The 26,630-nt window shown below is 43.8% G+C and overlaps 1 protein-coding gene across 2 annotated transcripts; it reads right to left on the minus strand.

Annotated features, from left to right (window-relative positions):
* Window positions 1-4,596: 4,596 nt before the first annotated feature.
* On the minus strand, window positions 4,597-25,239 carry prkg1l (protein kinase cGMP-dependent 1, like). 2 transcript variants are annotated; one of them, XM_018744010.2, is made up of 20 exons: window positions 24,918-25,239; window positions 24,119-24,311; window positions 23,674-23,797; window positions 22,846-23,012; window positions 21,180-21,293; window positions 16,584-16,689; window positions 16,396-16,459; window positions 16,007-16,084; window positions 11,423-11,517; window positions 10,997-11,062; window positions 10,762-10,836; window positions 10,466-10,562; window positions 10,245-10,384; window positions 9,950-10,039; window positions 9,550-9,691; window positions 7,067-7,230; window positions 6,764-6,886; window positions 6,573-6,635; window positions 6,234-6,300; window positions 4,597-5,299 (listed from the first exon to the last, which is right to left on the minus strand). In XM_018744010.2, the coding sequence occupies exons 2-20, from the start codon at window positions 24,306-24,308 to the stop codon at window positions 5,201-5,203; spliced, it is 2,064 nt and encodes a 687-aa protein (XP_018599526.1). In that variant the 5' UTR covers window positions 24,309-24,311; window positions 24,918-25,239; the 3' UTR covers window positions 4,597-5,200. The 2 variants fall into 2 exon arrangements, with proteins under 2 accessions (XP_018599526.1, XP_018599528.1); XM_018744012.2 differs by lacking the exons at window positions 22,846-23,012; window positions 23,674-23,797; window positions 24,119-24,311; window positions 24,918-25,239 and adding an exon at window positions 22,184-22,233.
* Between the last annotated feature and the right edge of the window lie 1,391 nt (window positions 25,240-26,630).

The raw sequence follows: 26,630 nt of genomic DNA on the forward strand, positions 1-26,630 counted from the left end.
ACACATCAAATTCAAGAGCTTACTGTTTATTTGCTGCCTAATATATCCCACCACTTGACAGATGCCATTGTAATGAGATAATCAATGTTATTCACGTCACCTCTCAGTGATTTTAATGTTTTGGCTGATTGGTGTATACTGTACACTGTGTAATTTACAGTTACACCACACACTGATCACTATACACTAGAAAGCACACACTTTACACCATACAGTGTTACAATGTGTTACAGCGCAGCCGAATAACAGTGTAACGTACTTCTTTCTCCTCAAAATACTGCTAAAAGACACGCAGGGTAGCAGCAAACCAGAGCCTAACCTGCCAACATAGGGCGCAAGGCTGGAGGGGAGGGGACACACCCAGGATAGGACACCAGTCTATTGCAAGGCACCCCCAGTGGGACTTGAACCCCAGACCCACCAGAGAGCAGGCACAGGCCAAACCTGCTGCACCACCACACCCTCTGCTAAAAGACACTTATTAAGTTATTTTGCATAACAAAGCTGCTGCTTTCTACAGAAAGGAGCAGAACTTGTAGAGTACCAGGTAAAGCGGAAATATTTAAACACCGGAACCGTTATAATATATTTACATTAATCATAATTTAATCCCATAACAGCATGTATAATTTATTCTGTAAAATAAATTTGTATGCCTTGAGGAGTTTTCACACCAACTCCCTGTAGTTCTTTGCCTTGTTGTTTCCGAGGGAAATCTGTTGCCACTAACTTGAAGGCTTCCCCCACCATCCTTTCCTTGCCATGCAGTGCACATTCAAATACATAATCTCCAAGAAGTCCACAAATGTGAGGACCAATAAATATACCTTCCTTTATCTTAGCTTCAGTTAGCCTTGGAAATTTTTCTCAGAGATACTTGAAAGCTGCTTTTGCTTTGTCCATGGCCTGCACAAAGTTTTTAATTAGACCCAGGTTCATGTGTAAAGGTGGTAACAAAATCTTCCTTGATTCAACAAGTGGCAGATGGTGGACACTTCTCTTCCCAGGCTCCAATGACTGTTGCAGTGGCCAGTCTCTCTTGATGTAGTGGAAATCCGTGTATCCCATCTGCAGACCAACCAAGAGAGCACCAACCTTCAAGTCGCTGCAAAGATGCCACTGATGTTGGTCATAGCTTATGCATCTCAAAAGTGGTTTTTATGTTGTCATAGCTTTCCTTCATATGGGCTGCATGACCAACTGGATTCGATGGCAAAATTTTGCAGTTATACAACAAAACAGCTTTAAGACTTGTCTTTGATGAACTGATGAACAGTCGCTACTCATCTGAATTATGAAAGATGTTGAGGACTGCCATCAGGCCACCAATTTTTGTCGCAGGCTACAAGGTGACCTTATATGAAAAAGGATGGGACAAGATCCTTTTGATGCTCCCTGAACATGGAAACATCACCTGCCAGGAGATTCCATTGTGGTAGCATTGCATTGCCCAACAGCTCTGCCATACTCTTGGGTGGTTCCAAATCCCTGAAAAGGTCATTCCGTTCACCCTCTGTTACGCGGTATGGTTCACAGGAGGAGGAAACAAGAAAATTTGGGTCATGTGACACTGATGGTTCAGGACCAGAAGTTTCATCCTCTTCCTCCTTGTCATCTGACTCAAGTGAGAATGATCCTGGTGCACCAGGAACTGGCAGTCCTTCTCTGTTGGGGTACTGGGCGTATACTTGATGGAATGTTTGGATACTGCACAGTCCACTTTTTCTTCTTTCACAAACCTTTTCCAACAGGAGGCACCATGCAGAAGTAACAACTGCTCTCTCCAAAGCATTGGCACTGCAAAAGGCATGGACTTCCTTTTTTTTCTGTTCAACCAGAGGCGAAGGTTTGTTGCACAAGTGTTGCAGCATATGTGTGGGGCTCAACTCTGTCCTAATCTCCAGTTTTGCAGCCAAAGTAAAAGTGGAAGAGTTTCTTAAGAACAATGGTTATACTTTGCTTTTGTGATGCAAAAATCACTTCACCACAAACACAGCAGAAGCGATGTGCATTCTTCACATAAGTACGAGCCCTCTCTGCCCGCTGTGATTACAAAGAAAAATGAAACACTGATATACACTGATTCACAGTCCAAATGCTACTGACACATTTTACTTAATAAAACTAATGCAATTTATGTCATGTAAATAATATCTTCATATTGCATTATTCATTGTTTTGCCAAAGCAGGTACTGTTCAAACCCAGACACAGATTTTCTTCTTCTTCTTCTTCTTCTTCTTATTATTATTATTATTATTATACATTTTGTATTTCAGTCATTTCTGGTTTAAATAGACATCCTTCCCTCAATAACTTGCTTATCTTTCGCCATTCCCAGTTCAGGGGTCGCATATACTGAACCGGTAGTATATCTTGAAAACTAGAGCCAATCAACATTTTTAAGCATAATTTTTGTTCTCACTCACAAAGATTTAGTAACGTGTGACTACATTTATTTCGGAAGCACTTTGGCTGTACACCAGTGTTATGGGTTGAAAATTAAGTTCTGTTTTACATGAAATTTGGTTTACTTGTTATTTTCCCACATCTTCATATTGATTTCTTGGAATATCATACTTATTCACATCTGTTTAGTATCTCTTGGCAACCAGTATCTTTGCACTATTTCACGTGTCCTTCTTGGCATTGTCTTCTGCCTTATGTCTCCTACCGCCGTCCCTTGCCTTTTCTGCACAGCCCCTGTCCTCAGTCCTCAGCCCATGTTTTCTGTCTCATGCCACTTGTAATGACTTAACAGCCACTATTTTAGAGGTTAATCCCTATTGTTGGTGCTCTCATTCTTTCTTGCCCTTTAACCAATAACTCACGCTTGGTTACTTCTCTGTGGCCCGGATTATTCAGCAAGTCTTTGTTAATCTTTTCAGTAAATCTCTTAGTTGGAGGAAATGCTGAACATAAAAATATTACTTTGGATAAAAACAAACGTTTTAGCACCCAGTGCTCTAGATTTTTATTTGTGTTAAGATCACAGGAACTTAATATTTTAAATAGAGTTCTTTACATGTTTCCTTCCTAAATATTATTTTCTTAACAGTTTGATCCACATCTTTATTTTTCCGTGTATCTTGTTCAAAACCCTTGAATCTGCACTCCAGCATTCTAATGCAAAACCTTTATATGCTTTTTTGTATTTTAGAAGACTAACTTCTGGGTTTTTTTCCCTGTGTCTTGCATAATCCTCTCCCACGACTGCTCTATTGTAACAGGATTTCACCGATGTCTCAGGCACAGCGTTACCACACCAACATACAACAGACAGAATGAAAGTAGCAGAGGCTGTGCATCAGTCATACGGGCACATGACACTGAATCTGATCACAAGGTCTGAACATAAAAGACTTGCATATTTTCCTCTGTCTTTAACCATATGAACACACCCTCTAGCAAGGGGGAAACCAGATGTGCTGGTTTCTCCTGACACATATTTTTACATTTAGCTGCTTACAATGTTAAGCTACTTATAATTTATATAGCTGGGTATTTTTTTATTTTTTTTTGCTGCAATTTAGCCTTCGCTCGAGGGTACAACAGCAGCGGGTGTCCTTCGGATCCGAAGGCAGTAGCTGTAACCACTACACTATGAGCTCTATGAGCTGCCCCCTACATCGCTGTTGCTGGTTTGTACCACGTCTGGTGCTGATGATGCTGGATCCTTAGGTGATGTTGCGATATCCTGCCGTTTACTCTCTAGTCGCACTCACTGCTACTCCCTTTTACACAAGCACTTCCTCTCCATTGCCTTGTTTTCCTGTGGGGTTCTGCTCAGAATACAAAGGGGTACACACTGACAGCTGGTGAGGAGCACAACACAAACAGTCCATTTTGCACCATTGCACTATGCTTCCGGTGGTAGCCGCTGCATGCCCTTCTTGTGCCCACGTAACGCTCGTGCCTTTGAATAACCTTCATGAGCCCTTGTACCAGATCGGCTCTGGTCCTCGAGACCCTGCAACAAACAATTATTGATAACGGTTGGATGAACTGAACTCAAGACACATGATCCCACCGAGAATTTCTCCTCACGCTCCGCAGGGCTCCGAATGGAGCTGTCAGTGTGTCCGGGGATCTGAACATGTGCAACGGCCCCAGCATTCCAGCATATGGTTTTATGTGTGGTAATGTTCACTGGTAAGTGTTCAGTGCCTAGCTATGTCACCTACAGACCAATTCTGTCTTTGCTATGTGAAATGAAGAAAGAAACACAGTCAAATAACACAGAATACAAAAGAATATTACTGGCAACTTATTATACATTTATATTAAACCGGTGTGCAGTTTAAATAGTAGATTGCAGAATGTGCTCCCCGTTTAAATCATCAGCTGTAATATCCAAACAAGCAGTTATTAATAATGGATGAATGAATGATGTCTGCCTGTACCAGACTAAAAAATACAGAATATACATATAAGTGAAGAAGGGGTTTAAATATGTTGTACTTTTTATTCAATCTTATTATGCATAGCAATATCTTAACAAAAAATAAAGTAGTTTGACCCTGATAGTGAGTGAGAAACTTGGAGTATTGTATCATGGAAATGAAAAAGCAGCAACTTTCATTTACTGTATGTTCAAAATGCCTCTGTGAAGTCCATCCATCCATCCATCCATCCATCCATCCAGGGTCAAGAACCTGCTTGTCCTGATGAGGGTCGCAGTGATCCAGAGCCCATCCAGGAAACACTGAGCGCAGCGCTGAGGAGGTTACACCCTGGACATCACAGGGTACTCTGTGAAGTTTATTAAAATGTAAACCGATTTTGTAAATACTTCCAGGGGCATAGAGCTTATACTTTACTGTACAAAGCCAGTTACACAGAATAATTGGGCTCTTACATTTTGATGCCAAAACAAAAATTGTTTGATTTAAAAAAAAGTAGAATTTTATCATTTTAAAATATTTAGTATTGCCAAAAGCATAAAATAAGAGCATTAAATATAGCCATAAGATATGTTATAAAACATGTACATGTTTTATATAACATTCCCCATGTTTGGGGGACTTTAAAATCCAAGCCCTTCACTGCGCTGCCATGTAAACGCTGCATTGTTTTCCCGAAGGTCTGTTTACAACGCCGAAATGCTGTCCTCTTTCGCAGGGGACCACTTCGGTTTCTTGGAGTGGCTCCCCCTGCTGGCCTCCATTCCCTCCACAACAAGGCCTTTCAGATGATCGCGCTCAGAAGTCGATGTCCCAGCCAGACTCCTCATCTGGGGGCGGGTCCTCGTTGTCCTCTGGGAAGCAGTCGAAATTGCTGGTGTCCAGGGGGCCGTTCACCTGGGACACATGAAGAGCTGCAGTGAGCCACTGGGTCGCCGAACCTGGAGCCTTACTTTCACAGTGAAGCTGGCAGTGCTGATACAGGTATTGACAAACGCTAGTTCCCCCCCTAGAACCCGAGGCAGCCAGCTCTTCTCACAAGTTCTTTGTAGTATTTTCTCACAGGGCAGCAACATCTCATACTTCCCCAAACATGAACGTCATCAGCGTCTGAAAGTGTTCCACTCCGAGATCTCAGCTGGGATACACAGCTTTTGCATCCTCTGGATTTCACTAAAACTGTTCACTGACCATACACACCAAATGACCGTGAAACCTGAACTTGACATCCACTTCATTCACAGCGATACCACATGTATCACTGAATCTTTTAAAAGTGACTTCTTAAATCACTAAGGTGGCGTGGTGGCGCAGCAGGTTTGGCCGGGTCCTGCTTTTTGGTGGGTCTGGGGTTCGAGTCGTGCTTGGGGGGGGCCCTGTGATGGAGTGGCATCCTGTCCTGGGTGTGTCCCCTCCCCCTCCAGCCTTGCGCCCCGTGTTGCCGGGTTAGGCTCCAGTTTGCTGCGACCCCCCGCTGGGGACAAGGGGTTTCAGCCGGTGTGTGTTTAACTATTGTATGCATTCTTCAAATACAAATATTAACCAGAAATATTTGTGGCCAATTTCTGAGATGCAGATGAAGCCTTGTCTTGGAGTAAAAAGGATTTTCAGTGCAGAATAGCTAATGACAATTCACCTATTTATATATATTACTTATTTATGTATGGAGTCCATACCTTAAACTTAGTCTTGTACACCTCAGACAGGTATGTGGAATTGATTATCGGCACTGAGATCAATTTAACACACACTGTAGCACAAAAGATGGGTTCGATCGACAATAATTAGTAAATAATGCCATCACCCACATGTTCTCCCCCATCTCTCTTACATTTGGAATGAATGGGGGGGCTAAGGTGCCTTTGCAAAGTCCCTCCCAGTTGAATCCTTCGAACCACCTATAAAAAACAATTGCAGTTTTTTTCAGTTGTCATGGAATTCTTTCTATTCATTTAAATGATGTTTTTTACATTTATGGTGTCTGGACAATTGTTGAGACTGATCAGGTTAGTGTTTCTCCCTCAAGGATAAACTAAGTGTTTTACTTCTGAAAATTTCACAGGGCAATTTTTTAACAACAACAGTCCCAGTTACCTCTTACTGCTTTCCATGCTGTCATAATAAAAGAGGTTATTGTGATGGTTTTACTGGTATCCATTATGCATCTTACTTGTGCTTCTGGATGTCTTTCACTCCATTTTTCTGGTTGCCAAGTCTCTCTGCTGGGCTGTCCCTGGGGACGGAAGTCGGAGGCACCATGATACACGCAAACCGCAGCACGCACGTACACGCACGTACAGAGTACTTGCGCCGAGTGCACGGGAATGCTGAATGCATCCCCTGTGCATCTGAGTGGCAGACCTGCACAGTCTCTTGATGAGGTTGATCGCACTCTTGGTGATCTTCTTAGGAAATTCCACCATATCGATTCCACGCAGGATTACGTTGTACGTTTTCATGGGGTCTGACTCGGAGAATGGAGGCCTAGAGGGATGAGCTCAGAGTTAGAGGATGATGTGGGGGAGTGGGGACATGTGGGTGTAAGAGGAAGAAGCATTATAACATTACCAGTCTAAGCGAAGCACCATAGCTGGACTGCATGCCATGTCCCAGCACAGACACTGAAACCTACTGCGATCATCCTCAGCTGCCCTTCAGTCTTACCTTCCGATCAGCAGCTCAAAAATGAGGATTCCCAGGGACCAGCAGTCTGCAGAGATATCGTGGCCCTTGTTTAAGATGACCTCAGGGGCCACGTACTCTGGGGTTCCGCAGAAAGTCCAGGTTTTCTTCCCCAAGCCCACCTTCTTTGCAAAGCCAAAATCAGCCTGTGAAGGATGAGAATGCATGCGCGCGCGCACACACACACACACACACACACACACAGATTCAAGTTCTTCCTTCTGTGTGTTTGTTGGTTGATAAAGCGACATCTCTGTATTTGTATTTGAAGAACGGTTGCCTGGTTGCCCTCTGTGTTACCTTTTGTACTTGCACTTCATGTGAGGGTCAAAACTGCACTGTGGCATGAATGCAGATGGTATGGTAATGATTCTAAGTAGCCATAAGGAATCTACAATGCTCCAGCTTTTAGAATCAACAAATATCCAAAGTCCCCCAGTTTGAAAACAAACAGAAATGTGTCTGAAATTTCAACTTGAAAGAACACTGCACAATTCAACAGAGAAAACGGATGGACAAGCATCAATAACATGAAAAAAAGAAGGAAAGTTTCAAAACAGCACTAAAGGATGTAATACAAATAGTGGTCATTGTTTAATCACATATGGGCAGAAGATATAAATGGCAAAAGTCCATTAAAGAAGCTGAGTATTCAGCCCAAGACCACAATATATCTGAAAAACTGAGGGTATTTACATAATTTAATTGCATCTGAAAATATCTAAAACTATTCTTCAGATATATTTCACATATAAAAAAATGAAGCAAAACATTTTACTGAATGATTCACCCTACAAACAATTCTTTTTCCTGGCCTCTCTCTCCACCCTCATTGGCTACAAATCTAGTTTAATTTACAGTCTCGATTAATAAAAAAAATATTAACATGTCTTCTTTCGTCCCAGCAAGCCAATAACATTAGTTAACTTGCAAGATGCTCAAGAAATACATTTACACAACAGAGTTAAAGACTGGGTCGAGAAATGTTGAGAAGATGAAAGGTATGTAAATATGGCAGATTACAGTGAGGGGGTCTTTTATAAAATTCTGTCTTCTGAAGATAAAATGACAAGACCTGACAAGATCATAATCATAATCTGTACATTGTTTTCATTACTATGCATCTGCTAAATTAATAAGTGTAAACATAAACGTAAACGCAAGATTTTACCGCACACGTGCAATTAAAATGATGATCAAAAACCAAATGACTAAATCACAAACATTTATATCTAAAGGCTTTTATCACAGGCAGTCCAGAGAAAACAAACTCACTGCTATAGTGCACGGTCACATCACATACATCTCACATTTTTCGATGACAGCACAAAAAACGAATGGAGTCAAAAAAGAAGGATGAAATTGAGAAAAGCACATGGAGAAAATATAGAGACATATCTCCAGCAAATACAATGATACCATGCTGTAATCGTGATCTGTGCAATGTAAGACTCTCAGCAAAACCCACTGAATTCCATGTAGTCTCCTCAAATAAAAATTATTAATCATTTTTTATTTACTAGGAACATAGGAGAAATGTAGTAAATAAACCTAATCGGAAGTCAATTGTTTTCAGCAGCACGTGCCAAAAAATGTTTAAATATATTTCCCAGTTCTGCGCATGCATAATGCTTTATTGCTCATTCAGGGATCACATGTGGATTAACTGTAAACTGATCACGCCGATGACCGTTTTATCGTCAATAAAAAATTAACACTGAATGTAGCTCTGTCTGAATGAACAGAAATGATGTAAAAAGTGCTGATAATGACCAGAGCCCAATGGTAAAAACACCATTACTTTCACAAAACATGAAACAGAACTCATTATGCAAAACCAGAAAAGGTTAGTAAATAACCTTTGCAGTTTTCTGCCTGTAATCTTCGGCAGATTTATTTGTACATTCAAGCCATTTAGTTTTCTTTAATTCTGATATAGTTTAGAATCTTCAGGAAGAAAAGAGTGAACAATACATCTCTCTTTCTTCCTCAAGGCAAACCCCCCATTTATTAAACACGACACCTGTCAGACTTTCAACAGGTGTCTTTAAACACCATGGTTTCCATGCTGCTCCTTATTCATTACAGTTCACATTTGTGGAAAAGCAACAGGTGCCTGGAACGTCACTTACCAAGGCTTACCGCGTTGAGCATTTAACTACACTCGGATGTGTTTAAGGCAGCAGGGTTGGAGTACTGTTTAAAAGAACTGTTGGTGTGGTTGTGGGGCCAGCAGTGAAAATGCATAAATTCACTCGTTGCATGAAACTAGTCGTTACTGACTGTAAGTGTCAGTAACTAACTGACTGTTAGTGTTACACAGTGGTGTACAGTGCCTTTACACACCACCTCCCCCAAAGAGGCGCAATCATTCACTTCAAGGCTGAGGAGTTACTCTTTTCCTTGGGATTTCAGTGCCTGTCCTCTGCGGTGCCACACAGTTGCTTTGTACTCATCGTGGTTACCAGTTTGGCGTATCCATGCTGGTCCAGTATGATATTCTCTGGCTTCAAGTCTCTGTAGATGATGCCTTGGCAGTGCAGGAAGGCCAGAGCCTCCACCACGCAGGCTGTGAAGAAGCGTGTGGCGGCCTCATCAAAGGAGCCCCTGAGGAAGGCAAAGACTGGAATTAATGCACTTACACTCTAGGCACTCACCCTAAACACACACGCACAGCAGACACATGGTAGACCCTCTCACATAAGCACACCGTAGATGCGCCATGGACACATACATAAGTATGTACACACATAGTTGAGTTGCGCATACTCTTCAGAGATGCAAACATGGTCCACACATACAAACAGAAGAAAAAGGAGCAACGAAGACCTTTCTTCTTGACAGAGGTGTAATCACTGACAATACCTGTCTCTCAGCAGGGTCCATAGCTCTCCACCTAGACAGGCTTCCATCAACATGTATAGGTACTTTGCATCCCTGAAGGTACAGTAAAGCCTGAAATAAAACCAGCCCAGGAGATGTACTGTTTATGAACTTCTGAGGATCACTGGTGACCTAGCATGTTTGAAAATGTCATTGTAATACCAAGGTGCAATTAGTATTTCAAGAATTAGAGATGAAGATGAGATCATTTTTGATGTTGTGTCTGAGCTCCTCTAAAGGGTGCTGGTGCTGAGGGCTGCTGGTGCTGTGTGCAGACCTGACAGTGAAACGGCAGTGGGCCTCCATCATGATTTGTCTCTCCGACAGGATGTGGCCCTGTTGGTTGGTGTTTAGGATGTGGCGCTTCTTCAGAACCTTCATGGCGAATGAGCGGCTGGGGTCGCTCTTCAGTTGCACCTAGGAAGAGGAAGGCATGGGATAGCCTCCTCTAAGGTTAACCACACTGGGATGAGCCCGACCCCTGAAAAACCTACTCACCAATTCAACACGACTGAAGCCCCCCACACCCAGGGTGGTGACCACCTTAAAGTCACTCAGAGACAAGCTGGAGAAGAAGGCAGCTTCTGCTTCTAACCTGGTCCCAGATTGAAAAAAAAATCAGGTGATGGGTTTAAATGATTGGGAGAATACTGTACGAGAGGTGACCGATAAGAATGGCTGGGTCAACTCATACTAGGAAAGGTTCAGAACAACATGTGTCTAAGAAGCGCTACAAGATATGAAAGTGTCAGAGCGCACCTACAATACGACACGTAACGAAAATGGGCGCTTACTTGGATTTAGTCTCATTGCTTTCGTGTACCTTTTTGCTAGCATCTTCCAGACCCCCTATCAACTGTTTAAAAGTCCTTTAAAGAAGGCATCAAAAGACGAAACAGAATTAGAACAGAGCAAGAGAGTGAAAGGCGGGTTGTTAAAATGCTTCATAAACGTTGACTTACAGTAATTTACGGTCATTGCAGGCATCACCTCTGATGGATGTCACTGCGGTTCCACAGAAGTACTTACTCTCTGTCCACAACCAGACACGTCACATCCCCCACTGCAATGACGCTGGCTGTCCGCACGTCTTCCCTGGACAAAGGCCAGGGGGAGGGGAGCGTCACTCTATATTACATGATGCGTCCTCCAGCCTTCCGGAAATCAAACAGGTGCCGCGGAGACCGACAGAATATGTCACAGAAGCAGATGGACTAATCTGTACACATCAAACCCCTGCGTGCTCAGCCTTTCAGGGCTCTCCCTTTTTTCTACATTTGCACCCGCGGCGAAACCGCAGACGTACGGGGCGAGGGGGTATTTGTTCAATTCCCGCAATTTCAATCATCTTGAAGCATAACACTCGTTTTTTTTTTCAGTGATGAGTTTCAAAGTGTTGCAGCTGAGTATGAATATCTCACTAAGTCTGAACATGATTACATCATTTGTTCTCACCCTTTCAGCGCCTGCTCTCCAAACCAATTCCCCCTGGACAAAGTAGACGGCAGCACTGGTTCCTCATCGCCTGATTTCTCCTTTGTGACCTTCACCTGGAGAGCAGGATAGAGACACATACAGAGAAACCGAAACAGCTTGGAAATGCAATACAATAAATATACGTATAAACATGAATGTGGTGGCATGGCGGCACAGCAAATAGCGTTGCCGCCTCACAGCGCCTGGGTAGCGTGAGACAATGTGCATTTGCTCTCTTCTCAGTCTGTGTGGGTTTCCTCCGGGTTTCCTCCCACAGTCCAAAGACATGCTGTTCAGGTAGCCTGGTGATGCTAAAGTGCCCTTAGTATGTAAGGCGGATGCTACCCTGCGACGGACTGCTTTCACATTCACATAGCGCACCCCCCCGCCTTGTGCCCAGTGCTTCTGCGATAGGCTCAGGATCAGTGCAACCACGCTCAGGACAAGTGGTTATTGAAATTGGATGGATAAATGTAAAACTGACAGTAAATACATAGATGTAACAAAAAATACGAAGCAACATGGTGCATAGTGCGACTGTGTTACGTTTCCCTCTTTACAGTCCAAAGCTGCTAAATGAGTAGAACGCTAGAGTAAATCTAGTGCTGCACTCATCGGATCTGATTCAAAACAGTCTAGAATAACTGAGCTGCTCCATATACCTTTAAATCCAATCTTATGATTGACATGCTCAAAATTGCCTTTACTCATTTTATATCCCCTTTTTTACATTTACATAACTATTGTGCTATTATAATAATCATACTATTATTATACTTTTCCATTTTTTATTCTCCTACAATGTTATTTCAGATTTCACAAACATCCACAGCACAAGTGACTGAGCTGGGTTGAGGCCCTTTGAACTTTTTGGGGGAGGATGAGCTGCTATTATGTTAAAAAATTGAATAAATTCTAATTTTCACGATACAAAAAAGCACAAAATATGAGGGATTATTTTTTCCGTGCTGTTTTTAGGGGAGAAGCTTCACGGAGCTTTTCACAGTTCGTCGGATGTGAATCTGAATTCACCTCACCCGATACGTTGCACGTTCTCCACATGTTTGTATGCCTTTCCTCTGCATGCTCCAATTTTCTACCACAGTCCAAAGACACGTGTTTAAGGTGAACTTGTGATTTTAAACTCGCCTAGGTGTGAGGCTGTACGTACAATGCTGCATGAAAGTATGTGACCCTGTAGGGATGGTTGTTATTCTCGTATAAAATATAACATAAGAAAAACATTAAACATATAAAATTATTAACTTATAACCTCTACATCTTAAATCTTAAACTCATAAAACGAAGAAATGATTATGATATATACACCTGATTCTACCTACTTAGCTTGAACAATTCGATTTATTCACATTTTTGCACCTGCACTATTTCCCACCGTTTCTCTACTACACGCATGATTTCCTCTAAAGCAAAATATGGAACTGGTAATTACACACCTACTATATCACATGAGAAACATTGCTTCTCGTTAAATAACCATTTCGTGGTAAAACTAAGTAACAGACACAAGGGCTCCACATACTTTCCAGCAGCACTGTATTTTCTCCTAAGGCATGTCTCATAAGTCAGAGTTGACAGTTTATGATGCTAAATTTTGGGAAACTTGAAATTCTTCTCATTATGTGAGGGAAACCTGTATTTTATAATTGACATTTACATTTATTCGTGTAGCAGATGCTTTTTCTCCAAACCAACGTACATCTCAAAGAACAATAGAAGACGGAATTACATCAACACTAGGAGAGATTTGGATGCAGACACGTGATTCTTTAGTACAATACATTTGTCACATTCCACCATATGAACCAGTATATATTACATGAGTAGCTGTATAAAGGCTTATCCATTATTCAACAATTTCATATAAAAAAAATTATTAAACAAAATTTTATGTTTATAAAGTTAATCATGAACTTACGAGATCAGGGGAGAACTGAGTATAAAAGAGGTGAGTTTTAAGAACCTTCTTAAATAATTTTTACAAGGTAGTGCAGGTGCAAAATTTTTATTTTAAATTTATTATTTCCAGCATGTCTTTCATTATTATAATTCCCCTAATTTTTTTCACAGCCCTGCAAACTGGAACTTTGAAAACATTATCTGATTGATAGTAATATATTGCAGTTTGTGTGCTCATTTTAAAAATTAAATGTTATTTTTTCCCCCCCATCACATAAGAATTTCCTGCAAAAGAACATTGAAATATTAATATTTCCACTTCTTTTAACACTCCAGTACTATATATGAATTAAAAATGTTTTTCCTCATTTTCTGTGTACCTTTTTTCATTCAAGATACAGTAGCAGATTTGTGATCATAAACCCAACTGATTTTGCAACTAAGGCTTCCATGTAAAATAAATGCTTTGACATGATTTGGCAAAAAAAATCATATCACAGTAGTTGTTAACTGTCAAATCAATTAGATTAAAACAGAACTACAAGAAACCAGTTTTGGTTTAGTATGTCTCACACACACACACACACACACACACTTTCTGAACCACTTGTCCCATACAGGGTCGCGAGGAGCTAGAGCCTAACCCAGCAACACAGGACGCAAGGCTGGAGGGGGAGGGGACACACCCAGGATGGGATGCCAGTCCGTTGCAAGGCACCCCAAGCGGGACTTGAACCCCAGACCCACCGGAGAGCAGGACCCAGTCCAACCCACTGTGCCACCCTGCTCCCCTCTAGTATGTCACCTACATTAAATTTCCATCAAAACTCTGAGAACAGACAGATCATTCATAGTTCACTTTACCTAAAAAGTTTTACTTCACTTTAATGGGATTTTCTTCATTATCTTAAGCTATACTCATGCAGGTGACTAAGATGACATTTTGGTAGGACATTCACAAAGTACAATGAATGCAATGTTGGAGAGTCATTGGTAATGTAATATTGCTTCCAAGTGTTACTGCACAGAAATATATTGATATTTCACATAAGTTTTTGTAGAAAACTACTATTCCTTGTTGAAATGCAAATTAGTTAAGCACAAAGATTCACAATTTTCTTTTCTCCTTGTCTTATCTGAATTTAATATTAGATCACTGAGCTCAGTTATTACTCCGCTTTTCCTTCTTGCCCGTAAAGTATCTTCAAAGTGGACGAAATAAGGTTAACCAGTAACTGTAGGGTATAATGGACCGATGGGCCAGTTGCTGAGGACAAGCTATAAATGAGTGCTACATCTGCACTTCCAGTTAATTCTCACTAATTTAGGAGCCTCATTTAGTTTAAAGGAAAGTGTGTCCTGAAAATTTATTAGTACAGACAGACACCCTGTTGTTGGGTCCACCGACAACCCTAACCCTAGCTTTTCGTTGTCCTTTCCGCCTGCTAATGTCTGGGCCAGAAAGTTTACATGAACAAATCACCAGTTACATCACTTACATTCCAAACCCACAAGGTGCTCATTTCACTTTCTATTCAATCTGACATTGAGATCTGCTGCTGGACAACACCGCACGTGTCAAGTGTACATGAATGTGAATTCAATATAACGTTTCGGTTACATACGGAATAGCTTTACTATAAAATTAGGAAAATGTGTTGACACCATTCGAAAGTTACATTCAATATTAGATTACAGTAGATGGCAAGTAAGTTCATAGAATTAGTACTCATTTGTTTTAACATTATCAAAAGTGAATGTTTGTCAGACTACCCTAAGTGCTGCCTTTTAGCAAATGGAAATAGATAATACACCAAGCTGAAATAAAGTCAATCTCCAAAAAATATCTCTTTACTGCATTTGGTGACTTCCACATTCTCTGGTTTATCTGGCACTTCCAACTGGTGTATTAATGGACAAAACAGTAAACATTAACAATTATTTCCCAGTCCTTAGTACTACAACCAGATGTTCATTCACAAAAGTTCACATACCATCATATCATCACTTATCATAAGTAAACCGAGATACCTCAGACCAATAATACCAATAACACTGACAATATCAATACATTTGTTATTTTTCAACCTGGATAATTTTTCAGTTCTTTTCAAACATGTGATCCCGCTTAATGTGACATTTATGACAAAAATGTCAGTCCATACACTTAAAGAAAGAAAATGGAGTGATTCACCGAGTAACTTATTTCAAGAATAAAGACCTGTTTGACACTGCAATTCAATTCTCAATAAAGAGAACAATGAAAATTCTTAAACATATTTAAACTCATATCTTTTTCCTGAGTTCGCGTCACTGAAAGCGAACGAACGAGGTTTCGAATAAGGCGGGACGACGCTCAACTAAACGCTGACCGGTCAGCGCTGAACTCGGATTGTCCTCGCCGCTAGTAAATCTGGCCAATAAACTTAACGAAAGTCGTCAGCTGACTGTGAGGAGACACTTTTAATGACTCACCTGAAAAGAGGCTGTGACTGACAGCTGACAACAGCTTGTGAAATCCACATCAGACATCATGGAGTAAATATAACCCGCTACCACCCACCTCTGCTTTTGTGAGTCGGATGAATAATTTGTGCGTTGCGTAACTGCGAGGTCAAGCTTTCTCCCCACAGGGATGCTCACCTGGCCTTCGCTGATGATGAAGAAGGTGTCCCCGGTAGCACCCTGGCGAATGATGTAATCACCATCGGCGTAGCGGGCCTAGGAGTCAGAGTGATATGAAGGGTGGTGGGAGCGATACGATTAGGAAAAAGAGAGGTCAGCGGCATGTGGAATTGCCAGCGCTTCTTCCAGCTCGGCCTTTGACAGTAACGACACGTATCTTCAGCGTGAGGACATGTTGTGTTCTTGGAAGGACTCACTGGCTGTGAGCTCAATGCGATGGTGAGAGGCTGCTACTGTTTACATGCTCAGATGGCGCGTGGCGGCTGTTGCCCCAGCGGCCTGCAGACAAGAGTTAATAAGGAGCTGTTCCGTGACAACCCGCGTATGAGGGTGCGAGAGCGGCGTACCTCTTCGAGAGCGTCGGCCACCTTACTGAGCACGTCCTCCGGCAGGGACTGGAAGGACGGCACACTGGAGACACGCAGAGGTTGACCGCAAGGCCGTGAGATATTTGTTGGCACAAGACGAGGCGGTCTTGAGCGACGCTGCTAAATACGCACGCGTGCACTGCCGCACGAGCCGTCGCGGCGCTCACCTGCGCAGGAACTCCATGTGCTGCGAGTGCCTTATTAAACCCGTTCTCATCATGATCGTCTGGAAGCACTGCCGGTTTATCGTCCACAGCTTGATATCAGTCAAGGCTGAGGAGTGAAAAGAAAAGAAAAAAAGGGAGAAGTTAAAGGCAGGCGGAGAGACACCGATAAACTGAAACTGCCTGCAATGTCACTTTTAACAAAAAAAAATCATATGTGTCACTTAGACACAAAAACTAGGAAACGGTATGTAGTTCTGTGAGTGCAAACATAGGGTACATAAAGCAAACCAGAAAAAGCTGCCCGTCAAAAGGAGATTTTTTTCGTTTTGTTTATGCAACTGCATGTGTGTGTGTGTGTTTCTTTAACCTGAATACATTTCACTCTTATCTCTCTTGCTTTTAGATCGTCACTTTCAACATGTACCCCAGGTTCACGATGTGGACTTGCTGTGACCAAGATGCGTTTTCTTGCCATCGAGATTTTGTGCGCCCAACTTATACGGGCATTCTTGAGTACCCAGTGCGGTGCGGTACCACCGTCAAACAAAGTAACAGCAGAGTAACGGCATTCCGGTCTTTTTACACCTCTGTGTTTAAAACGAAAGCCATGTGAGAAACATTTTTCGCTATCGATAGAGACACATTAACAGAAATGAAATTCTCTTCAATCCGAGTGGTATTTCTGAGTATCTGGGGACTGTTCTGTGTCAGCGTTGCACATAATTGAGCGCAGAATAAAGGTTCAAGGCTATTTTCCCTCCGTCTCTGCCTTCCTCCCGCCTCCCCCTCTCTCCGTTCCTCTGTGCTGTGGGCAGTAGGAGAGCAGAACTCTAGCAGAGATGTTGTGAATTAATAATGAACCCAATTAATTGATTCAGTTGCTCTTTTTGGAAACGAGAGGCTAAAGCCCATTGCTGACCCAACATCACGCGCTCCTTTGGTAGGATTTGTCTACAGCTGTACCACGGTGGCGAATCGCCGCAGCTATAACAAAAGTCAAAAGAGCCCTGAGAATAGAATACATTCAAAACATAATTTCTCTTCTGAACCACAGACACAATCCCATGCAACCTGCGCTTGAGAGATGTTTGCAGGCAAAAGTAAGTTTTAATATGACACGAGTAAAACGGAACAGTTGGAGAAGCAGCAACGTGAGCAGCTGAATTACACAAGTGCGGGGCGGATGCCGCGAAACACGGAAAAGATGAAGCTTAGTACGCAAACCGCCCTCGTGACTTTGCTCGAGAACAACGGGAGCGGTTGCGGAGACTCGCTCCGTCGCTCCGAACTTCAGCCGAGAAGCAATAATGGCACAACGGAGAGCCGAAACCCACGCGGGCAACAGCGGGCCGCACGGAAGCCGAATGCACTTAACGCTCCGCAAAGCGCGGCACTCCTGAAACCTGACAGCCGCTATTGATTTCATTACTGGAGTACCTCGACCAATATTTGCATAAATTTCCATTTCCGGCCGATATACTCCGAGACATTCGCGACACCGTTTGAGCGTTCGGTTTTAACTAAAGCTAATATAAACGCAATTATGTAATTGCGGGGTTATGCAGTCGCTTAATGTAAATATTCATTCTAACCCGTCATGTTTTACTCCACAAGGTAATATACTGTATGGTACCTCATTACCATAGTTCAAACAGGCTAACAGCTAGCGTGCACTTTTGCAGCACTTGATATAGTCACAAGTGCACATGTTTTATATGGATGAAGAAGCACGGCTTATTTCAAATAGGCTAGAAGCCACACGGATTCCTCCAGGCAATCAACAGCCCGATGACAGGGGCGATCTCAGGGATGCGTTCCGTGTTCTGTGCCCACCTGCGCGGAAAGTGACCCCGGCACACCGCCCAAGCGCACGCGCACGCGCCGCACACCGCGGCCATCCTCCATCCGTTGCACTTTGCTCCTAGGCTCTGTTACGTGTGATGGAGAAGAAAAAAAGATTTATTTACACGATACTCAGAAGGATCGGAGGACTGGAAAAATAAACAGTGAAAGGAAATCCAGGTCATCGCTAAAGACAGGAGCCGTGTAAAGCCAGAAGGGGAGGGGGAGAGAATGAAGAAGGGGGAGAAAACAGGATTTCTTGGAGTGGGGGTGGGGAGGGAGACAGACAGAAGAGAGAGAGGGAGATGAAGAAAGAGATTAAGAATTCTCTCTGAGTTATTCCGCCGATTCCGCAGTGTCGCGGGACTGCCGCTACGGGAACGAGGGCTCTCCGGGCTCTGCGTCGACTCGGGTTCCGGCCGACGCCAAGAGCCGGAGGGCCGACCCAGCGCTGTCACACGTGAGACGGAGGGGAGAGCGGGGCGGAGCGGAGAAGGCGCTCTCTTCGCTCCGAGCCGGCCCTGTACGTGCAACGATTCGGCACCAGCGAGAGCACCAGCACACTCAACCTAGTTTTTCGTACCAAAAAGCAGGTCAGTTGTGAGAGGAGGTGCTCAGCTCTCCGCAAGGCAGTAGATGTGGCTGCCGGGCTCATGGGAAGCAACCCTGGGCTCCTCCAGGAGGAGAAATCCAGCAGCGGCGAGCTGATGGCCAACAGGGAACGACAACTACCTTTTCATTATCTTCAACTTACTAACGCCATCAAAAAAATGTTCGTTTCAGACAACAGCGACTGGATTTTTAACAGTGAAAGCAGGACAAAAGATACCTAATGAGTACAGACTAAAATATTCATGTGAAGGTGGTCAGTACGCCACGAGGTAAAATCCACCACCAACACAGCCAAGCGTTTTTTTTTCTTGACTCATAGAGGAAAACGTTTGAAGTGGGCAACCTTGACAGTTACTTTGATTTCAAATTCCGCAGATCTGTAAGAAGAATAATATGCATGATAGCCAGGAATGTTCCACGCTTGCATGAGAGACTTCTGTAGCCATGCATCATAACATGGAATATTATCTGCGCAGCAGCATGTAAGGTGTGCATCTGTTCTTCATCAATTATTTTATTTTATCTAGACAGCCTGATGCCAAACCCAACCTTACACAGCACTCCGAACTCTTCGATGCCTCCAATGGTCTTTCCTCCTTTTCTCTTTAAGACAAGCAGTTGACCGAAGTCTCAAGTCAGGAAAAGCTTTTTCTTCAAAGCAATTTACATCATTAAGCTGCTCACAAATATTTACCCATTGATACACTTGGGCAATTTGTACTTGAACAATTCATTGCAAGTACCTTGAATGATGGGTATTACAGCATGAGGTGGCATTAGAACCTGCGTCCTTCGTGGCCAAAGCTGGCAACACTATACCACCTGCTGCCCGAGTGAACGTAAAAGTCATGGTTTTGGGAATGCTTTAAGTGCTACAGATGAATGGTACATACGATCTGGAACTGCAGTGGTAAATAAACACAATAAAGATTACTTTTAAATGGATCGTTAACCCTGAAGGGAAACACTACCGTAATCCACTTAGGGCTAATTTATGGACGTGGATGTTGAAGCAATGACATCTTCTGCTTACTTGATAGCAGTGATGACGGTCACTGAGAGAGCAGTCATTCACTCTGATTTCCAAGGCCACGGTAAGGGTAAATCACGCTCACACAAGGTGACAGTACTCATGTGGGCCTTCAACGCTCCTGTCAGGCCCACAGTCTGGTGACACAGAGCGGAGCCACTCCCCAGTGAGGCGCAGCTGGCCATCGCCTCTTAATCGAGGAACTAAGGGCTGTGAGGGATTACAATGCTGTGACACTTTTCCAGAGCTTCTTTGTTTTCCGAAGGATAAATCCCTTTTAACTTCACCCTATGCTGCCCCGGTGCTTGTTGCCCGTGACATTAACTTGTTCCCTGCAGGCTGTCTTATCCTCCCTTGACTACACAAAATAACAAGCGCTGGAATACCCCATGTTTCGGGCTATAAGACTTAAGAGAAAGTAGAAAAGAGGCAAGACGTTGGATGAAACTCGGGAGAAATGGGCTTAAATACCAATAAGTCAGAGAAATGAGCTCAGCCTAATACTACAGTATGAGTCTCTGTGTGCCAGAAACTAAAATCGACTGTCCCCCATCAGCTCTGAGGATGATGCCTTGCTGATCTTACTCTCCTGAGGTGACACCCAGCATCGATTTCCCCCCTCGCGAGCGAGAAAAAGTGCCCATTTTAGACACAGAATGTAAGCAGACTTATTAGAATTCTATTGTTATTGGTGATTTTGGTGCAGAAGGAGCCTGTGCGTGTCTGCGCACATGTAAAAAGTGCATTTTGGAATAAATCTTTTACGATATAAAATCATCGCAGATTTTTTTTTCTACAGCCCAAAGTAAAGAGGCATTTAAAACTGTATTGATCTCCTCTGTCTTCAGACAAGCAAGAGCTCAATAATTGTTTGACTTTTGAGTTTTTTCAGTGTCAGTGCACTGCTTTCTTGCTCTGATAGGGTGCTGCCCCCCATGTCTATGCCTATGACTCACCCTCATGTGAGAAGCTCAAACACCTCAGCATGGAAGATGTACAGTCGTCTGCCAGTGGTTTCGATGGGATTTGTAATGAATGCATTATGATTATTTAAGGATATCGGAATGAGATTCGGAAAGCCCCCATGCAGGTTTGGACGGTTTCCCCGTTACCTGTGACTGTAGCAGCGCGGGTGCAGTTGTACAGGACCGCTAGCTCTCCAAATATCTTCCCCGGCCCCATGGTGCACAACTTGTGGCCTTCCTTAGTCACCTCTACCTTACCCTCTGCATGAACACAGACACATCACAAAAGTGTTACACTGGTCCACAACACAAGCACAGAGATCAGGGCTAGGCAGGAAAACATACATCACTGCAAGAGTGTAGCAGAAGCAGCAGAAAGAAGAGGAACACCTGATAACAGAGTGGTTCGAGCTGCTGCCTTTGGAGCTAAAGGTTGTAGGTTTGGTCCCTGCCTCCAAATGACCCTTGAGCAAGGTACTTACCCTAAACCGCTCCTGTAAAATTATCCAGCTGTATAAATGGGCAAATAATTGCAAGCTGCTTTGGAAAAATGCAAGGAGTCTCATTTCACCCTGTATGTGGGTAGTTGCAGTCTGTGAATCTCTGTGAGGGAAAGTGTGTTGTAGCATTGCCTTTCGAGACAGTAAGTAGGTTACTGTATGTGTCTGAGAGTGCTTCTGTGCAGGTGTGTGAGTGAGAGAAAAAGTGCTGTCCCCACTGTTGTGTGAATGAGTGTGTGGGCTGGTGTGTGTGTGTGTGTGTGTGTGTGTGTCTGAGTTGTGCCTGTGTATGAGTGTGTGGGTGACAGTGATTAACAGAAATAAGATGGGGAAAAAAAAGAGAAACTTAAGCGAGGTGTCAGCAGCAGATGACAGCCGGCTGCCAATCCAGCTGCTCCGGCTCTCCTTCACAGGAACAGGAGAAGCATAGAGGTTAATGACACCTGACTGTCACAGCCACCAAAAGAGGAGAGTTGCAACAGACAGCGGCGATCAAGCAGGACATCCCTGGGATCAGGACACCTAGGAGTACAGTGAGTAAGCATTTGCTTGCACATGTCACGTCGCACCGCGGGGGGGGACGTTATTACGTCTGTCCCCAGTCGCAGAACAGTGAGCAAGCCGGTACGCGAGCTCATTTTCAAGCAGAACCTGCACGGGGCCATGCTCCGTGTCCTTGTTTCTCCGTCACTCATGGGTCTGGCACATCTGTCTTGTCGCTGCTAAATCTCTCCTCTCTCAAACATGCTATTCTTACATTCCTCTTCCGTTGTGACCTCACAGTGTTAGCTGCTGGCACCTGTAATGTCAGCATGTGAGAGAAGAGAGGTAGCGCTACAGTTAGACTCACAAGGAGTATATCTGACCCCCTGGCTGAAAAGCCGATAAGCAGAATACATTAATAATATTGCAAAGCAATGGTTTGCACTTTGGACATTCCATGCATCATTAACATGTTTTGCACAGAATGCCTCTGGCCATGAGTACAACCTGGACACCATAAAACAGGCAATGTTTTTCTAAACCAGCCATCTCCAGTTTTGTAACACTTAAAATGTCATTAACGTTATTAAAATGATTAATGGCTGCAGGTCATGGAGGTTCGTTTAAGCAGATGTCATTGAAACTTGAAGGTCGCTCGTGTACTCGTGTGGGACCTTGTTGTTTTACCCTTGAAAAAATGTTATAAGATTGGTGAGGATCCAAGTCACACTGAATAAAAGTGTAATTTATGCAGCAGCAACAACAACATCATCACCAATGATAATAATAACAATAATAATAATAATTTCCTCTATTTGTTGGCCTCTCACCTTCCAGCACGTACACCAGGGAACCATCGTCACCCTCTTTAATGACACAGCACCCTTGGGAGATGGTGGTCAGGTGCATGCAATCTACAATGGCCAAGATCTGCCCAACTTCAAGGTGCTTCATGAAGTCATTCTCAAGCAGAGCATTCTGAATTAGCTCCTGTGACCTGGGGAATGAAGTAACGAGAGATCCACAAGTTATGACACACACATCTAGTTCTCACCGCAACAGCACAATATCAGCTATCGAGGCAGTCGCAGAAGTGGAAAATTACGGTGGCTGAATTTAATCTTCGCAAGCCTGATTAGACTAGGAACTATTTAGAAAACAGTCATTTGGTTAAAGTGAAGGATTTTTCCCACAAAGCTGTTCCGTTCGGGGAAAAAAGCAAGTCTTTGAAATACTGAGTCCATTGAAATTCAGTTATATGACACTGTTGACACCGATTACTGTAAAGGGACTAAGGGTGAATGCTGAGAGGGTTAACATAAGGGTTATTGTCGGTAACGTGCCATGGATAATCATCTCTAGCTAAAAGTAAAAACCAGTAAAAAACCCTTTCATAAGGTTTACAAGGCACAAAATGTCCTGATATGCCGTGTGGTATTAATGTGGTATTAGTATGGTCAGACAAATGACCTTAACCGGAGAAGATGTTGCCTGTTACTGTCTAAAAGACTAACTGTCATACTCTGTCAGTTGAGCTATAGGTGTGGCATGATGATTGCATGTCTGTTATTCATCTAATGAAAACCTTGGGAAATTTTAAGTTGTTTCATAGTATCATCAGCTGCCTGTGGAACAAAGTCCCAGTAATAGTTGCTCACGCTTTACTCTTGGTGTAGCTGGTCAGGGTGACATTGGGGAGCTGGGTGGGGTCTAGGGCAGCGGGCTCTGCCGAGATGGCCAGTCTCTTGGTACGCTGGGGCTCATTTGAGACTTTAGATGGTCCTGCAATAGACACATCACAGATATTTCCCATTATGCAGTATCCTTGTATTGGGTATTGGCTTTTCTCAAAATATCACTAGTAAAACCATGATTATGCAACCAACAAGCATACCATATTACAATTTCGTAATGTAATGCACACGTTGAATTTAATAGAATGATGGCCAAGCTGAGCTTAAAACTGAAATAATGTTTCCCAGAAGAGAAATCATAACGTAGTCGTCAGTCTGCCCAAAAAGAGCATCTACTAAGAAAATGTGGAGTCTAGATTACTGTGCATCCAGGGACCTGCTGTTCAGACAGCGAACATTGCAAAGCTACCGTGGCAGGCTGCAGATGGCCCTAGGGGACCGAGGGTCGCCCGGTAGCGGTCCAGCTCTCCCTGCAGCCGCCGAATGAGATCATCCTTTGCGTCCAGCTCCAGCTCCAGCTCATCGATGAGGGCATCCCGCTGCCGCAGCTCCTCGATTTTCAGCTGCAGGGCGAACTGGAGGTCCCGCAGTGTGCCCATTGTCTGAGGAGCACAGGAAGGAGAGGAGCAGTGTGGACACTGGGCAAAAGGGGCTCTTTATCACACATTTGCATTACATGGGATGTGGGAGTTGAAAAATCATGCCCACGGAAATAATGATTTCATTTCTGCAGCCTATGTAGAGTTTCATTCCAGCATGCACATTAATATGTTGAGGTATGGATTTCATGGCAGATACAATTTTGGTCCATTTTTGAAACTTTGACTGGGGAACACAGGGCTGGCATTGCATTTGTAAAACTTTGCATTTGCGTCGGCAGTCAGGTGGAGCAGCTGCCATGATCAATGGACATTCACTGTGCCTGGTTGGTTACTGTAAAGCAGCAATAATACGTGACATTAAAATAACGGTTTGTCATTGAGGCAGGAGATGAAGAGGCGGTGAACATCGTTCTGCATCAAGTTCCACAGCAGTACAGTACAGTACAGTAGAGTACATGGTACAGGAGTTCCCACACATTCTCTGGCTTCCTATACAAATCCATTCGGGCTCTTTTAATAAGTCTGCGTTTCATTGACAGGTGAGTGAATTAATTCGCGGCACGGTAAATAAAAACACAGCATAAAAAAGCGAGATGCAGTTCTTACCTGTGTGTCCTGTGTCGGATACCTTCGGGGATCCAGAGCCGACACACCTCGCTTACTGTACAGTCACAGCGTGTGTTTTCGGAGGGATACAAGAAGAACACACTCCTGACGATCCCACGGAGCAGCTCCTCCAGCAGATACAGATAAAATAACGAGGATGAGAAAATGAGATGTTATTCATGCACCTCAGAGCGGACAGGTGGAGACTGGCCGGAGACGCTGCTCCGGGCTGCTGCAGAGTCCAAGAGGCAGGAGCTGCTGCGTTCGCTGCCCATCGCCGCGGTCAGAGAGCGCAGAGCCGGCTGGAGCACCTAACACCACACACACCACACACACACACACCACACACAGCTCACACGCCTCACACACCACCCTGGTCCACTCCGTCTCAGGTTGAGTCCTGACTGTCAGTCACGCCTTTCACGCGGAGCGCCGCCGCGCGCTCCCTCCGGCTCGGTTACTGACGCGTGTAGTAGATAGGAGAGAGGAAAGGGCTTTTCTTCTCTGTCCCCGGTCGCACCGGTAATTTGGCGTCTTTCCGTGTGTCCATGCTGTTATACTTTTGAACACATTCGCACAGGCAGATAATATCCCAATACACGCGCCGGCGGAGCTCCACAACGAAGCAGTTCACGCACTTAGTCTTCGGGGCGGTGGAGGAATGCGCGACGAACGAAGTGCTGTAGTTCGGCGCATCTCACGGGGGGAAAGGAGCGACGGAGAGTGAGGGAAAGGACACACACACACACTACAGCGCGACGCCCTGTGGTTGTGGATAGTACCTGGAATATGACACATGAGGGACCGCACACACGCTCAAGAGCGCTAACGTACACGTTGATTCTATGTGGTATGACAGATGAGCGCCAAACATAAATCTAAATGATCTCGGAAACGCGCTAACGAAGCTGTTCATTGATTAGTTTGCAGACTGAAAACTAACCAACCGTAAGGTGTCAACAACCGCGCTTGTCTCTCGAGCGGGGTCGCGGCGAACCGGAGCCTATCCCCGAAACACAGGACGCAAGACCGAAGGGGGACGGGACACACCCAGGACGGGACGCCAGTCCGTCACAAGGCACCCCAAGCGGGACTTGAACCCCAGACCCACCGGAGAGCAGGACTGCGGTCCAACCCACTGCGCCACCGCACCCCCGGAAACCTTTATATGTAAATAAAAAGCATATGAATAAACGTACACATTAATTAAACACGCATCTTACGTTAAGTAGACTCAAGATTCAATTTCAGTTAAAAATATCTTTGTTTATGTCAAGACGTGACAGTCCCATTAAAAAAAACAGGCATTGCAAGGCGAGGAATTTTAAAATATATTGTGTTACATGAAATGATGTAAGTTGGTATTCAGGACCCTACTTAACTTTACAATCATGATCCCTCCACTATACTTCAGACGGTAGGACAACACACAGCATACACGAGTTTCTTTGATTTACATGTGAAGCAGAGTTATCATGATTCCGTTGTTTTGTCTTTCTAGTATGATTCTAGATAATTCAGCGATTTGCGGATAGACGAAAATAATCAAACAAGTCGTCCAGTTTCGCTAAAATAAGAGGTCCAGCTGCACATGTGCTTCCACAGGTATCTCGGTGCTTCACCTCCGCACACTCTGACACATGGGCTCGACCGTGTCGCTGGGCAGCGCAGCGCAGCGCATGTCGCTCTGTCCCTTTAAAAGCAGCGCCGTGA

The sequence above is a fragment of the Scleropages formosus genome, chromosome 12, assembly GCF_900964775.1.
Source record: "Scleropages formosus chromosome 12, fSclFor1.1, whole genome shotgun sequence".
Classification (NCBI taxonomy): Eukaryota; Metazoa; Chordata; class Actinopteri; order Osteoglossiformes; family Osteoglossidae; genus Scleropages; species Scleropages formosus.